Source organism: Pteropus alecto, unplaced genomic scaffold (assembly GCF_000325575.1).
Source record: "Pteropus alecto unplaced genomic scaffold, ASM32557v1 scaffold76, whole genome shotgun sequence".
Lineage (NCBI taxonomy): Eukaryota > Metazoa > Chordata > Mammalia > Chiroptera > Pteropodidae > Pteropus > Pteropus alecto.
In genome coordinates, this window is record NW_006443138.1 from 3,726,285 (window position 1) to 3,743,935 (window position 17,651).

The following is a 17,651-nucleotide window of genomic DNA, read 5'->3' on the forward strand; positions in this document are numbered from 1 at the left end:
TGATGGTTGCACAACATCGTATGCTTTTAAAATGGTTAATTTTATGTTATGTGAATTTCACCTCAATAAAAAAAAATAAAGCAAAGCAAAAACAAAACAAAAACAAGTGAGTTGTCTGGAAACATGCAACTATTCCTGATACTGAGACCAGAAAGGAAATGAACCCTCAGCAATATCTTTATTTGAATACATGGTTGGGTTTTATATCATTCTTTAGAAGGTCCTTCAATATAAGGTGATGTCTTCACTATGAAGAGTAACATGGCAAAAGGTATTTTACTGGGAACCAGAGTTGAGTTTGGTGTTACTAATGTGGCCCAAGCCACACTGGTCTCTGATGAGCAGGCTTAAGATAGATTAAATTAAAAACATCTAGAGGAAGAGATGGGCTGCCTATCCTTCTGGAATCCATCATAAATGTTTCCCTTGATCAAATTTTTGGAAGCAAGAGTGAGTTCGAGATTGCATTCCTTATCAAGTATGCCATTAGTTTGCCAGTTTAGAGCCTCATACTTTAAAAGTTAGCCAATCTGGAAGTAGAATGATCCATTGGTAAATGAGGAAAATGTTAGCAGTGAATAGTGACAATACCGAGATGGTGAAGATTCTCCTGAGAAAGTATCAGGTCTGCTCAAACATCTAAACGAAGGGTAATCATAACCCCTTATAGTTCTGGGCAATAAATCATGCCTTCAGTATCTTCAGAGGAAAAGTTTCTTGTAGACTAAATGAGACCATGTATATGAAAACTCTTTGTAAAATATAAAGTTCATATTAATTGTAGTTTTCATTGTTATTAATATCTGGGCATAATACCTAACATGTAAACAACATTTGAACAGCATTTTCACATTATATTCATTCATCATTCTCATCAAATACTTATTGAATGTGCTCAAAAGGGTAGGTGATATTTATTAGCATTTTAGAAAAGAATAAATTGAGGTTCAGAGAACCTAAGATTTGTCACATAACTTGGAAACTTGAAACCTTTGGTTCCTAGTTCATTCCAAACCTTGCTATCCCCAAGGGCTAAAATGACCAAGGACTATGGTTGCCAAAGTCCTTCATCTATATTAACTATTCAATGTGATTATTTAATTTCTCGGGAAAAGTTTTACCATTTCTATTTTTGTCGGTGTAGTGGCATTTTCTTTAATTGGTGTTATATGTACTTCTCAGGAATCACACTACCAAATACACCCAATGCTTGTCTTTACATTATTAGTTAACATTTATTGAGTCCATACTGTGTGTTAGGTGTGGTGCTAAGCATTTAATCCTTAAAGTAGCCTGCTGAGGAAGATTTGTTTATACAGGAACTAAGTCTCAGAAAGATTAAACAACCTGCCCAAAGCCTCAGGCATAAATCTAAATAGCCTTACAATCTTTATGGAAGGATATTTAAATGTTCATAAAAATCAGAGGCGGAACCAACAGAGTTCTAGGATTCCTACCTTAAGAGTCAGTAAGGTGTGGAACAAATGTTGAACTAAGAATAAAAGTAAGAGACAGGGCTGGGCTCATATCCAATTTTGTTTAACTCCAAAGCTCACAGCTTAACCACTCTGCTATACTGGGATACATTCCCACGCAGAAAATTATAGTAATAATTTCTGGGTCATTATCATCATAGTGGCTAAAATTTACTGTGTAGAAAACCTATAAGTGCTTAAGAGTAATAGATTCAGGAACATTTGTAAAATTTAAAGTCTCCTGATAAAGGACAATGTGCCCTCCACATGTTTTGTTTTGTTTTGTTTTTTGAGATGACAAGCTTTGCCAAGAGGAGTTGAAAGTTTATATTACTGAGTATTATCTGCTGTTGGATTCAGCATGTTGAAAAGCTAGTATCTACACTTTCAAACAACATTTTTCTGTACAGATCTGTATAATGTAATAGGCTAAAATAATTTATTCGACCAAAAATTATTAAAGCGTGCCAGGTGTTGTGCTGGGTGCTGCTCGGTAGCTATTAGAGTTTAAGAACTCAAGAAGTGTCAGCTCTGCCAGGGTTTAAGGAAAAGGGAAACAATCTTTACCAAATTGGGCAAATTTCACTTCTCTGAGATTCATCTCCTATACTGTAAATGTGGGGGTTGGCTATCTAGGTTTTGTTTCTGGCTTTTTGACTGTGTGAAATTTTTCCTCCTCATTAGCCACTATTCTCATGTCAAAATAGTCATACTATCTTAGGTTTGCAATTCATTAACCGTTTCAACAAATATTTATTGAACTTCTAGAGTCAGTCACCATAGGGCTGAAGTTGTGAATAATAGAAGCAAAGGTCCTCTGCTCGTGGAGCTTACAGTCCAAAGGGGTAAGACAATAAAAAATTAAATAAATAGTATAATTTTAAATACAAAAACATAAAAATGATCTAACAATTAATAAAAACTGTAAGTTAGAAAATTACTAAGAAGGAAATCAGGATGGCGTTTTATGTCTTTTTTTTTCAGTCTTAGAATGAAGCAAATGATAGGCTCTCAATTACAAAAATGACGACCTATCGAGACCATCAGATTTTTAAAAGGGGAAAAATAATACCTTACAACCAACTAAGGAATGAATAGCAATTACTCTGGAAGAAAACTATTGTGACAGGTCTACTCCTTAGAATGGAGGACAGGCTTCTCAAAAGCAGCAGCAGGAGCAACTTTTTTTTTTTTTGAGTCAAGCGGAAAAGCAGAGAACCTGGAGTCTGGCAAGGAAATTGCTAATCTAGTCTGGCCATCGGAGTTTCTTTTCGTTTTGCTAGGCTTCCCTCGGCAGCGGAAATCTGGACGGAAAGAAAATTAATGCCATGAACTTCAAGGCAGATTTCAACTTTGACTGCCCGGTGGCAGGCACCTGGGAAGAGGAGGTCAAGGTGTGGTTCAGCAAAGAGGCAGCTCCCGGGAAACGTACTCGGAAGTGGAGGGCAGAGAACAGCGGGAAAAGTCGAGATGAAGGCAGGAGAGAGAATGCTGAAACCCCAAGGTGCGAGTGCCGCAAAACTGTCCCCCGCGGGAGCCGCGCGCCGTTCAGGTGGCCCTTTCCCGCTCAGGTGAGCTCCTCCCGCGCCTCCCATTGGCCAAGGCTTCTGTGGCGCTGGGAGGGCGACGCAGCCCGGTCTAGTTCAGGGTCTAGGGCGGCGCGTCACTTCCGGTAGCGCGGAGCTTGTAAAACACCCTGGAGAGAAAATGGCGGCGGCAGCGGCTTCGGCGCCTCAGCAGCTCTCGGATGAGGAGCTTTTCTCTCAGCTCCGCCGTTACGGCCTGTCTCCTGGCCCAGTGACGGAGAGCACCCGCCCGGTCTACCTCAAGAAGCTGAAGAAGCTTCGAGAAGAAGAGCAGCAGCAGCACCGGTCAGGGGGCCGCGGCAACAAGACGCGGAACAGTAATAACAATAACACGGCAGCCGCCACGGTCGCCGCAGCGGGACCGGCGGCGGCGGCGGCCGTGGGCATGGGGGTCCGGCCGGTCTCGGGAGATCTCCCCTACTTACGGACTCCTGGGGGCCTGGGCCGGATCTCGGCCGCGGGCCCAGAGAGCCCCTTGGGAGGGCCCGGGGGCGCCTCGGCCAGCCCCACGGCCGGCAGCAAAGTGCTGCTGGGCTTCAGCTCGGACGAGTCGGACGTGGAGGCCAGTCCCCGGGACCAGGCCGGCGGCGGCGGCGGGAGGAAAGACCGGGCTTCGCTCCAGTACCGCGGGCTCAAACCGCCGTCGGCACCCCTGGCCGCCAGCGAGGTGACTAACAGCACCTCGGCCGAGCGAAGGAAGCCCCACTCGTGGTGGGGGACCAGGAGGCCGGCGGCTCCCGAGCTGCAGACCCCGTCGGGGAGAGATGGAGCAGCCGAGGACGAGGAAGAGGAGGGAGAAGACGGAGAGGACAGGGACCCGGAGGCCGAGGAGCCGCTGTGGTCGAGCCGGACCGTGAACGGTAGCCGGCTTCTCTCCTACAGCTGCCGGGAAAACTATTCCGACTCGGAGGAAGAAGAAGACGGCGACGTGGCCTCCAGCAGACAGGTATTAAAGGACGACTCCTTTTCCCGGCATCGGCCCAGACGGAGCCACGGTAAGCCTCTCCCTCCTCTGACTGCTAAATCGGCCGGCGGGCGGCTGGAGCCCTCAGTTCAGGGAGGGGGAGGAATCGCGATGAATGACAGGGCGGCGGCCGCTGGGAGTCTAGACAGGAGCCGAAACCTCGAAGAGTCGGCGGTGACGGCGGCGGAGCAGGGAGGAGGTTGTGATCCGCTGGACTCCAGCCCCACTCCTAGATACCGTGTTAACGCGAAGAAACTGGCTCCTCTCCTGGCCCCGCCATTGACTGACATGGACTCAACCTTGGATTCGTCCACAGGCGCCCTTCTTAAAACCAACAATCATATCGGTGGTGGGGCCTTCAGTGTGGACTCCGCCAGGATTTTTTCCAACAGTATCCCTCCCAGTGCGGCGGTGGCCGCCTCTGGTTCACTCAGGATCAATCACTCCAATCATACGGGCTCCAATCATACCTACCTGAAAAACACGTATAACAAACCGAAGCTTTCCGAACCTGAGGAGGAACTTCTCCAGCAGTTTAAACGGGAGGAGGTGTCCCCAACCGGGGGTTTCAGTGCCCACTACTTGTCGATGTTTCTCTTAACTGCTGCCTGCTTATTTTTCCTAATATTGGGACTAACTTACCTAGGAATGAGAGGGACAGGCGTATCCGAGGATGGAGGACTCAGCAGTAAGTATTAAATCCCGTGGATAAAGTAGCAAAGGGAATGATAATGTTGTTAATGGTTTGTCCTAACTGCAGTTGGCATTTTACATGAGGTGACTTCTGTTTAATAGTGAAAGGTAACAGATTGAGTGCATTTATGTCACCATTAAGAAAGAACATTATCACCATAATCAGAATGATAATCCTATTATCAGAATAATCCCATTATCAGAAAGATAATCCCTTTATCAGAATGATAATCCCATGGCTGATTAAAAAATTTTTTTGTAGAATGTATTGGGAAATTCAAAACATCTTATAAAAGAATGAACTATGAAAGAACAAACCTGTTAGTAAAATGCATTTATGTGTGTGACTTAAATTTTCTTTAGCCTCGAATAACTATATGTAAGATGCCAATTACTCAACAGTTTTGAAGTATTTTGATTGTTAAGGGGCATCATAAATGCAGTGTTTCTGAAAGGCAATGTAAGATTGCTTGAAATTCCAAAGGTTAAATATTTTGTAATATTAAGTATACGTGTAGGTAGTTCTGTAATTTTTAAAAGTGAATGAATGTAGAAATAAGGAAGGCACACTTCTAAAATAACTTCCCAGCCCAAAGTATCTCCCTTCTCACCAGTGAAAAAATAGTGGTAGGCTTTGAGGGAGTTTGCAGTCAGATTTATCTGGATTGGTTTACAGGCCCTGCCATTTACTTGCTAAATGATTGTAGGGAGGTGTGTTCATTCATTCATTAAGCCAGCATCTTCTACGCTGAGCACTCAGGATACAATAGTGATAAGTCAAAGTATCCCTGTTCTTCAACACAGGAAGATAAATACAAATCATTTGTCTTCTTTGAAAGAAGTGAGGATGGAGTAACTAGTATATGCTACCTTAAAGTTGGTAAGAATAGGTGCTATTTGAGGTGAGACCTGAAGCAGGAGGACACAGCTTTGCAGGGAGGTGGGAGAGCATTCTTGGCAGAGAAAATATGAGGAAAGGCCTTGAGGTGAGCAGAGCCTTATAGGTAAGTTGTTGGAGCACTTAGAGCCAGGAGGAGCGAGCGAGAGTTTGAGCTTCCCTTTTCTCATCCATAGAATGTTGCTAATATTGATTAGAATCATGCTTGTGAAGATTAAAAAAGAGATAGTAAATTTAGTACATGATGAACTGCTGAATACATGATTTCTGAATATCAGGTCTCTTTCCCGCATCCCCTGAAACTTCCTACCATTTTTACCCAACATGAATCCACTGTATCATGATTTGTATTTTAAAAAACGTGCTTACTATTATTAGTTTTATTTCAAAATAGTGGACGATGCAGTTAGACTTAAAGAGTAGGAGTGAAAATGTAAGTTTTCATTTGAGTATAGTCAGTTCTATGATAGTCAAATAATAAATTATTACCATTACTGTATTGCTTAAATAGAGGGGTTAGAAGAGGACTGAAATACAGCACTCACTTTGATTGGTACCCTGGAGCAAGAATGAAATATTGTGTCCTGTCCCAGATACTTGGGAGAAAAAAAAAATAAGGTCACATTAGAAGTTAAGCTAGTAAAGTTCACATAAATTAAATGACATCACCTATCAGCAGTACTTACCTGCATCTGTTTGTTTCTCTAACAAGACCAACTCTATGACCTGGACCTTTTCTAAGAGTTAAGTACTTTACACATGAACTCATTGAATCTTCCCAACAATGCACTGAGGCAGATGGTATTTATCTTCATTTTATAGATGAGGACAGAGACTCAAGGAAGTTAAGAAATGTACCCACAGTTAAACAGCTAGTGAGTGATAGGACTAAGATTTTGTTTCAAATTTTTTTCAACTATAAAGTCCATATTCTTAACACTACTTTGAGTATTGTTTGGAGAGAGCTTTCTAAATAAGAGGGTACTTTTACTTTATAAGGATTAAAAAAATAATCGAATATTTGGTAGAATTTCATAAGAATTCCTGATGAGCACAGTTCTCAATTAAGGTTATTGTTACATGTTTCTCCTCCCTGTTAAGAAAAATGACTAATATTTTCTTAGGTACTACAATTTCAAATGGAATAGAAAGGGATAGGACTTCTAGGGTTTTGGTACCCTCCTCGCCTCCACCAATGTGGAAGGAAAGAAATTATAAGATATTTTACATTTTAATACATGGTAAATGTGAGGTGGCCTGAGGGATGGAAAGAACAGTGGCTAAGAGGTTGGATCTGGGTTTTAGGATTTGTCAGAATGATCTAGTTGAGCTTCATTCTTATGTATTACCTATTCAATATTTAATTTGCATTAAATTCCATTAAACACACGTTGTAGACCTCAATACAGGAATTTGAATCAAAATATGATGAATCTTTAAATGTATTATATATTTGACTTATTGTATATCCTGATTGAAAGATGTGCCTGCTAGTTCAGTTAGTCTGCACATCTAACGGTGAATAATTTTCGCTCCCTATATTTATGTATTTTGATGCTTTGTCATATTATAATGGTCAACCAATGCTTAACCATAGGTTTGTTGGTTAAATAGTGTGCTTAAGGGAATAGTTTTACTTTGAATAATAATTTCACCAGAAGATTGTAGGTTATATGTGAGAGTAAGCTTTAGTAAGCTTTTATTAGTTATTTAAATTAATGCATAACATATAATATATTAGCCTTTTAAGTAGTTCTTAATCATTTGGTCTTTAACTTTCATCAATGCCTAGTTTTATTAATTAAATTACTGAGTCTTGCTTCGTCATCTGTAAAACTGCGGGTTGAATTAGATGATCTCTTTAAGTTCTTTCTAGTTCCACAATTTAAGATTGTAACTTTGAACTCTCCTACCAAAACAATTCAAGGATCAGCCTGCAGTCAAATTAGATCATGACAACCGATCAAGAGAAAATAGGCAGAATGAATTGACTATCTTAGGCTCATATGATCATTATTTAAAAATTGGCTTTCAATTACAAAAGACATGATTTTTGTACAAAATGTAAATAGAGATCTATGAAGCAAAAAATGAATGGGTATTGTATACCTCTGCTGGTCTCATATTCACTCTGGTATAAGTAAGTTCAAATAATAATTCTTTCAGAACTTTCTTTATACTTTTCATGTAATGCATAGATTCATGTAATACTTGTGTGTACACATTTTCATTCAGCAACAGAGTTCCAACTTACTGTGTGCCAAGCATTATTTTAAGCAGCAGGGATATGTGGTGAACAAGGCAGATGAAATCTCTCTTCTCATGAAGCTTACTCTAGGAGGGAAGATGGGCAAGTAAATAAGAATTTGAGATCATAATAGTTGCTAATACAAGGTAATGTTGGTAACTTTGGGGGCTGAGATAGAGGGAAATGCAATATTCCATACAGGTGGGACATGCCTCTAAAGATAATTGAGGTCTGAATGACTTGAAGAAACTAGTCAGTGACTGGGAAAAGAGCATTCTCAGCAGAAGTAACAGCAAACATAAAGACCCTGAGGCAAGAACAAAGTGGGAATGTTGAAACATCAGAATAGAATGGCCAGTGTGGCTGGGGCATGGTAAATGATGAAGTTGGAAGTAGGCAGCAGTCAGGTCTTTAAGGATCTAAAGGCCTTGAGGGACATAGACAGGAGTCTGAATTTTATTTTAAGTGACAGACTATACCTATTCTGCAACTTTTTTTCCCCTCTTGCATCATGAGTAACTTTCCGTATACTAAGTTTAAGTACAAAGGCATAATTTAAAAATTTCATTCTCTGGTCCCTCTCCTATAAAAATGCTAAAATCTCTTCAATTCTGAAAATGTTGTTCTTCAACCCTCTATTCTCCTCTAGCTGTTACTTTTTTCTCAGCCAAGATTAATCTCTTTCCTCCTCTGCCATTCATTCAACCTGTCTAGTTTACTTTTCTTTACCATTCATTCCTCTCTGCTTCAAGTCACCAGTGGCTCAATTGCCAAAACCAACAGAGGCTTTAAAGTTCGCATCTTCACCTCTTTGATACATTCAATGCTCCCTTTTTCATGAAACTCTCTTTTTTCCAAACTTCTGTATCACCACTCTCTCCTTGTTTTCATTTGCTCTTGTCTGCCTGTGCTTTAAATATTGGTGGTTTCTGGAACTCTTATTTTTGGCTCTATTCTTTTGTATAGTTTTCTTAGGCAGTTTCATCCACTCTTCTGGCTTATACCTCCCAATTTTATATTGTCATACTGAATTTTCTTTCCTGAGTTCTAGACTTGTTTATTAGACAGTTACTTCTAGATATACCAGAAGTACCAACACCATCTGTACTCATCAGCTTTCCTTACTTTTACCTTGTTTCTACCCCTCTGTTCCCTGTTCCAATTAGTGGTACTTCCATCCACTCATAGTTCAAGCTAGAAACCTTGAATTTGCCTGGATTCCTTCCTTCCTTTCATCTTCATACCAAACCTCAAACCTTAGTCAATTTGGTTACTGAGTCCTGTAGTTCTATCCCCTACATATCTTTTGAATCAATCTATTTCTCTCTGTCACTACTGCTCCAGGTTAGTCTCTTGTCTGAACTGTTTCAATAGCCTTCTAACAGGTGTTCCTGCTTCTAAGCTGTAGCTCTTCTAGTCCATTTTTCTGTGCCAGAGCAATATTTCTAAAACATAAATGCAATAATCACTTTCTTGTTAAATGTATTCAAATAGCTTTTCCTTACATATTGGATAAAATATAAACACCTTGGCTAAACTGTTCATGATCTGACTATGTTTGCTTTTTTCTAGCTTCGTTTCTTACCAGCCCTCTTAACACACATTACTTTTTGGAAAATTGGAACTTTCTGGAACACGACTTTGTGTTTACTGAATACGTCATGAAATTTTGTGCCTTTATGCCTTTGCATATGTTATTCCCTTAATTGGGAAGATCATTTCTTCCTCTCTATTAACTACTATTCATTCTTTAAAAAGTGTTATCTGTGAATATCATCTCTCCTTGTCTTCTTTACCCTAGAGTTCAGCCCATCATTCTCTGCTTAAATAAGATCTTATGCATCATTCATAGCATTTATTACAGTGTATTATAATTGAGTATGTCCACTGTGCCAGATAGATTACAGCTCCTTGAGGTAATGTTTCTGTAGGAAGAATTAAATACACTTGTGAAAGGCACAGGCTTTTCATGCATTTCTAAGTTTGAATTTCATTTATCTCTCATACATGCTCTGTGACTTTACTAGGTACTCAGTTGCTTTATATTAAAAATGAAGACGATAATACCTGCCTCAGGGTAGCTTTAAACATTATGTGAAATAATGCGTGTAAAGTTTTAGTGTTGTTGCCTGGCATATGGAAATCACTTAGTAGATGGAAGTCACATTAGTACCCTTGGTACAAGTTCATTACTCAGTATTTCTTGACCAAGTGATCACCTATCAGGCACCCATATACATGCACTGATTAATTTATCATCTAACTCAATAATTGGTTAAGTACACAGTAGTGGGACGGATACAAAAGAAATCTCATTCCTACAGAAGTCTCCACTAATAGTAGTCATAGGAAATGGATAAGAAACATACAAGATATTATGTGATAACTGCCACACTTTTATGAAGGAGAAGAATTCACTGTGAACTGCATCAGTCTCAAATGATCAAATGCCCTGATTCCAAATTTGGACTTTATTCTGTAGGTTGAGCACTGGGAATCAATGGAGGTTTTAAAGCAGAAGACTAACATGATCAAATTGATTTTTTAAAGAAGGATAAACAGGTGATGTTTATATGTTAATAATGGAGTGACAGGATTGGAGAGAAAGAATGAGGTGATAGGCACTAGAAGCAGACATGAAGCAGACATGAAGTTGATGCAAACTTGAAGGAGGATGATAACTGAAAATGGAGGAGGGCCTGTAATTAAGAGAATCCATTTGAAGAAAGAAATACAATACTTAGTGACTAGATACAGAAAATAAAGGAGAGGAGTGAAAGATTATTGGTGGTCACCAGCCTGCTTGAGAGAATAGTGATACCACTGATGGGAATTAGAGATGTGGGAAAAGGATCTTGTTTGGAGAAAGGTAGTATAGAGAAAATGAGTTTATTTGGGCTTATTTTTTGAGTTGTTTAAGTATAAATAATCCTGTTGGCTATCGTAGTTAATTTGGATTAAAGATGAGAGACTGGTGCTTGATGTTTACTAAAGAAATACCTTTTTAATATCTGTTTCTTTTTTTAATGTGTGTCTTCTTTTTAAAGACAAGACCAGATAATACAAGGGGATGCCGTAGTGATTTTTAAAATATATTTAGACTTTTTCAAGTAATTGGACTATGTTTTCTATTATTATTTTCCAGAAAATTATGAACGATGTGAATGGGTGAAATAGGCACATGGATTTTAAAAAATAGTAGTTGCCCTTGTTCTTGAAGAATGAAAGCTAAGTGTTATGTTTGAAGTTTTTCAAAGTTGACTTGTAAGGAAAAAAAGGCAACATCAAGGATTTTTGCACATCCTAGTTAGATGATTTAAGAAATTAAAATGTATTCTTTGAAAATGTCTTTCGTTTGAAAATTAGCTCTAGAATAATTTAAAATAAAAATCATCAGAGTGAAAACTTGTGAATTCCATATGAGTATATCCATGGAGCCTAGTTTGCAGAAACATTGGTCTAGCTAACAGGGCTTGGATTATTGAGGAGGCAGACCTGGGTTTGAATATTGGCCCTTCCACTTGCTAATTTTTTCATTAAAGGCTAGTTCCTGAACCACTGTTAACCTCAATGTCATCTTCTATAAAACAGAGTTAAGTGAGAATTAGTTAATGCATGTAAAGTACTTGGCTCAATATATGACGCATAGTTAAAAATAATAGCAACTAACCTTTATAAACAATTATAATTGTTATTTAATCTTCATGAGACAGGTATGTATTCTATTTTGTAGCTAAAGAATCAAGACAGGGAAGTTAAGTAACTTGCCCAGAATCATGTAGCTAGTAAGTGCAGAGGCAATTTTGGACTCAGTGGCTCTTAATCACTCTTCTAGATTGCCTTTTAATGTGTGCAAGTTATGTAAGGGTTCTGTATATGTTTTCTATTATTATTTTCCAGAAAATTATGAACGATGTGAATGGGTGAAACAAATTAATGCATGAAATCCTAGAGGTGCCAGGAATAATCTATGAAACCTAACAACTTTAGGACAAGAAAATACAAATCGATACTCTCTCAACAATTAGGAATTTTGTGGAATCATTTATCCTTACTTATGGTTTTAGATTATTTGTCTATATATGAAGCAGGCAATCTGATATAATACAAGCTGTAAATGTAATATATAAAACTATGAAACATGATATGCTTTCTAATTTTTAAGGGATTTGCATGGTCTCAAATCTGGTGGGGAAAGTAGTCCTCTGATTTGCATTACCGCTTTAAAACTTATGTTTTCCATTGTTCATTTTCAAGATGTAAAGACCTTTTAGTACATTTGTTTTCCCTTTTTTGCTCCTTTTAAATAAACTGTGTGTATTTTCCCTTTACATACATTCGTTTAAAAGGTAATGAAGCACTCTAAAATTTCAGAAATGCTTTTAAAAATTAGATACTTTCATGATTCCTCAGTAGGGTTGTGATGTTTTAAACTAATTTCTCCTTGCTTATTAATTATTCTGTATTAACTTTACCTATTTGAAAAATTTTTTATTATAAAGGAACCTCAGTGTAAAGAGGTATTTAATCTGGTTTATAAGAAGTTTAAAAATGAAGTATACCTTAGACTATTGGAAAGCTCTAGAATATATGGTAAACAAGTAGTAGTAACTTTATGAAAATTATATTATTAATGGTATATCTTCACTCTAATCCTGTATTTATTACACACTAAAAGTTGCTACCATTTAATTTGGGAACCCAGGCAAATATTAATTGTGGAAATTGTTATAACAATTATTATTTCATAAATTTAGACTTTGACTTTCATACTCACAATTTATTTTTAACAGATTTTAAAGTTAATCTGTAGCAGTTTAATAATGTGTGCTTTAACCTGAATCATACAAGTGATTGTTAAAAAAAGAAAAGAAAAATTTGATCTCTTTATTAACAACACTGTGAAAAATAATTTATAAACAAGAGTTGACCAGGAAGAAAATGTTTAGGTTTTAACATTTATTTATCATTTTATATTTAAATTTTACATATTTGACATCATTCCTTTGAAAATATATTTCTAAGGAAATTAGCTTTTTAAAAAGATTATAAAAATTTATACTACCAGTTTTAAAATATAGAGTTTAAAATTATACCACTTCTTTTGTTTTGGTAGCAGATTTATTGTTCTGTGCCCATAGCTTTTGAAGATGGCTTGAATTCATCTTTACAGCTATGTTGATTTCAAATGGCAAGCTAACATTTAGGAACAAGGCTTAGGTGCAAAACTATGTAAGAGTTTAGTTTCGCTGTCCTGAGCTAATTAAGTGATAAGTATGCACCAACAATTGCTCTCCTGCCTTGCATGTGACATGGATAAAAAAAAAAAATCCTTTAGTAGCAATGGCCTTCTAATACATAGCAGAACATGAATTTTGTTTTGCAGTTAGAGATTCCTTTTATATGCATATATGTACAAAAGGAATTTGCTGATTGTGGCTAATTCCTGAAAGCAGTGTATACTTATAAAGGAAGCTTTTGCTCTGTAGGAATTCACCTAGGTATAATTTTTAAAGCTTACATGTAGAGAGGGCTATTGAAATTAATTAGGAGAGAGGAAATTTTAGAATACCTGCTTCTTCTAGTCCCTGGGCTATGGGAAACTTTCTGTGTTTGTAAGGGTACTTCCTCCCATGGTCATCACAAATACTTTTTTGTTTGATTTAGCGCACTTGAAGAAACATTATTTTGCTTTTTTTATTCATTTATTCATTCATTCACTCACTTATAAATTGTTTATTGAGCACCTACTATGTGCCAAGTAATACCAGAAGATGTAGGTATATAATTTCTAGAACAATAGGAGTGATACTCTTTCTGCAGACACAGTGTCTCCCCTGCCACGTTCTGGTGGCATTCTCTTCTTATTCTTAAATATTTATGCACTAGCTAACCAACCTCCAGAATTGACAATTGGTTCACTGCAGTACCGTTTCAGATTTGTATGTTATGACTTTAAAAATTAGATTTTGCAAATCTGAGTACCTATGGTAAAGTTTACCAAATGTGTACTCTACGTAAAAGAAATAGTTTTATTTTTGCAGGCTTTTAGAAGTAGTTTAAAAAGTAAAAAAGGAGGAGACATGCAGATTGAGTTTGCCAAAAATGAAAATGTTATTCGAAGTGTTTATGATTATGGTTCAAGATGTTCTAGAAATATACTTATGCTTATGATGTCTTCTTTTTAAAAAATGTCAGCTCCAAATATCCCTTTTTTCAGATTCTAAAGCCATTTAATGGTAAAAGCATTTGTTGAGAATTTTCTATGTGTGAGCACTTTACCTTAATTTTTGTGAGGGAAACTACTAATGTTCTCTCCATGAGAAAAACTGAAATATACATGGAGTATGGTTACAAGGAACTTGTCCAACATCCCACAATTACTAAGTTTTAGAGCCAACATTTGAACCCATGATTTGACTTCAGAGTTTGCAGTCTTAACCATTAGGCAGCAGTAGATTTTCCTATGCATTTTTTCTCACCTACTAACTTTATTTGGACAGTTAGGTCACTCATAATCTCTGGGCCTTGGTTTTTGCATCTGTCAAATGAGAGAATAGTAAAATCAACTTTACTTCTAGCCAATGACTTTTGTAGGGAACTAATGTGAATAGTGATAATGTCTATGGAAATGCTTCTGAGAAATTTGAAGTGATATTTAACTATATATTTTTAATACAAGTTAGCATTTTCCAGCTATAGCAGTCTCATTTAAGCAGCACATGTTGAGCACTCTAACATGTTGTGTCAGTACTGTTAATAATAGAAGAGTTGGTTAAATTTATAGTCCTTATCAGTATTTTTACAGTTTTCTCTCAGGCCATCTGAGCAGGTATAAGGAATCATCTTTTTGCATTACCTAATTGGTGCATTATCTCTATGCACTGAAAAAGAATATTCTTATTTTTGCAGTTATGTAATTTAATGGGTTATGAAGCACAGTGTGAAACTAGATTTTAGCCTCACTGACTACTTGAAGGTAGATTTGCTGAGAGGAAAGTAGAGATGGGATACGTTGCTTTAATCCAAAATATAGTAGTGAATTTGAGACAAAAAACATTTCTTAGGAATGTGGATGGGTCTTAGAGTAAACTTCTGTTAACATTTTCTGAAGAACAGACAGTACATGCCCCCTGTAGAAGAATGGCCTGTCACATGTTCTTCATCTAATTTGTAACATACCGTAAGTACTGTTATTGCTAAAGTGAGAAGATGAAATGTGTTCCTATGAATAGACAATAGAGTGAATGGGAGTAATCAGGAGATTGGGGGTATAAAATAGTAAAATGAATTTGATAAACAGGATATTAAAAATCATGCTACTTGAAGTATAAGGAATTTAAAGTGCATGAGGATTTTCAGTTTCATCAACAATTCATATGAAGTACTTAATGAAAATTTTTATCCTATTTTGCATTTGAAAGTTTGTCAAAGATGTGATTTGTTTAGACTCGAACTAATAGAAATAAAAGACATATGAGATTTCAATTTTTCTAGTAGCCACATTAAAATGTAAAAAGAAACAAGTGAAACAAATATTAATCATAGGTTTTATTTAATTCAGTATATTTAGAATATTATCATTTCAACATATAATCAGTATAAAAATTGAAATAGTTTCCTTTTTTGTACTAAGGCTTCAAAATCCACTGTGTTTTTTATATTCACAGCATATCTATCTCCATTCAGTCTAGCCAAATTTCAAGTGCTTAGTAACCATATGTGGCTAGTGGCTACTGTAATGGATTGCATAGGTCTAGACTGCCCTGAGTTACAGAGTTATATTGTTGATTTAATGAGATCTAACAGCTTCTGATTTTTTAATCTTACAATGTGCCATGCATTGTGTTCTCTATAATATTTTTAGTTAATCTTAAATCTTATATAACTTAAATAACAAATAATTTAATCTTAAATAAATCCATGGTATAGATTTTATTGTTCTCATTTTATAGATACAATGAGGTATGGGGATGTTAATTTATCTAAGGTAAAACTGGTAGTCTGAGCAGAGCAGTGATTAAAAATTTAAGTGCAACCCTAAAAACTTGTCCTGCTCACTGTACTGTACTGTTTTAAAGCATGGCCACGTACCTAGGGTAGGTGGGTGAATGAGATTTCGTTCTGCCACTGCTCAGCTGTTTTTGATTCCCTGCAGTGACTTATGATTTAATTACTTCATATTTTAAGATTTAAAGGGCTTCTTAGCTTAAAGTGAAAGTGGTATCCCCCAAATTCTCATTCACATTTCTTATTGGAAACATTCATTTATATTCTTCATTTCCTATTATGAACGGCATTGTACAGCTCTTCAAACTAGACATGTAGGAGGGAGGGATGGCCTTTTGATTCTGGCACATGACTGTCCTGGGAGATAAGGGAAAAATCAGTTCTTGTTGAGAAAAATAAAAACAGAAAACTTTTGTTGGGGTGAAAAAAAAATGTGGATCTGTACTTAGCAACATCTCCTAATGAATTTGAATAATTTCTTTAAATTGCATTTGGATTCCTGGAGAGCATTTGCTTAAAAAGACATAGTTTGCTTCCAAAAGGAAAAATGAGTAGTCAGCCCTTAATTTTTGAATGGGTTATCTTCCAGATGATGTGTAAAGTAGTTGTTTGAACTTCGAACATGTTTAACTATACTGTTTTTAAGTTTAAGTTCGTAGACTAGCCTATAGAAGCCTATTTAAAACCATATTATATTTTAGCACTAATATAGAATTAGCTTAAGTTTTGGGTCCTTAAAGCAATAGATCATGTTCTGTGGGAGTTGGATGAGGAGGAAGCAAATTTATTTTTGGCTTTTTATGTTTCTTTTTTTTCTTTTACTTTTTCATCTCTTAATTCTTGTTCTTATAATGGCCTAAGCTCCCTGCTGTTCTCCTATTATCTTGGCTAAACATCTAAGTACTCAATAGTTCCATTAAAAAAAATCTACATATAATTGACATATAACATTGTATTAGTTTTAGCTGTATAGTGTTTTGATACACACACACACACACACACACACACACACACACACACAGCCAAATTATTACCACAATAAATTTTAGTTAATATCCATCACTACACAAATTACAGTTATTTTTCTTGTGATGACAACTTTTAAGATCTACTCTTAGCAACTTGCAAATATACTTTAGAGCATTGTTAACTATAGTCAGACATTACATCCCCAGTACTTACTTACTCATCTTATAACTGGAAGTTTATACCTTTTGACCACCTGTGAGTTGGGTTTGTTTTTTTTGATTTCCACATATAATTGAGATCATTATTTGTCTTTCTCTGACTTATTTCACTTAGCATGATGCCCTGTAAATAGTAGATGCATTTATTGGGTGCTTGGCAAGTATAAACATTTAGTCTTCTTAAGCAATTTTTATATCATTTTGCAAATGAGGAATTTTAATGGAGGATTAGGTTAATCACTTTATCCAAGGTTACAGGTCAGAGAGGGGAGTTATGAAGTTATGTTGTTGCTTGAACCCTAGCAGTATGACTTGAGAAAGTTCATCCTGAAACCATTGTATTTATTGTGTTTCCCTTTCATATACTGTCCCCTTTACCAATCTTAACTCCTTTTATTCTCTCAGTTTAGCTATTTTTAGCTAAATGTTAGGGAAAGCCATTTGATTGAATTAATTCACAATATTATAGCATTCTGATAATAAACATTATATGATTTTATGATAAAATTTGATAGTATGATTATCAAATCCTTTAGTAAGGATTGAGCCAATATGGAATCAGAATTTAGCCCAGGCTCTTTAAATCATCC

At 36.6% G+C, this 17,651-nt stretch overlaps 1 protein-coding gene across 1 annotated transcript in view; it reads left to right on the forward strand.

The window, feature by feature from the left end:
• Nucleotides 1–3,182: 3,182 nt before the first annotated feature.
• The window catches only part of LEMD3 (LEM domain containing 3), a 59,833-nt gene continuing 45,364 nt past the window's right edge, over nt 3,183–17,651 (forward strand). The window contains exon 1 of the mRNA XM_015598517.2: nt 3,183–4,713. Coding sequence (XP_015454003.1) covers nt 3,183–4,713 — 1,531 coding nt within the window. The remainder of the gene's footprint in view (nt 4,714–17,651) is intronic.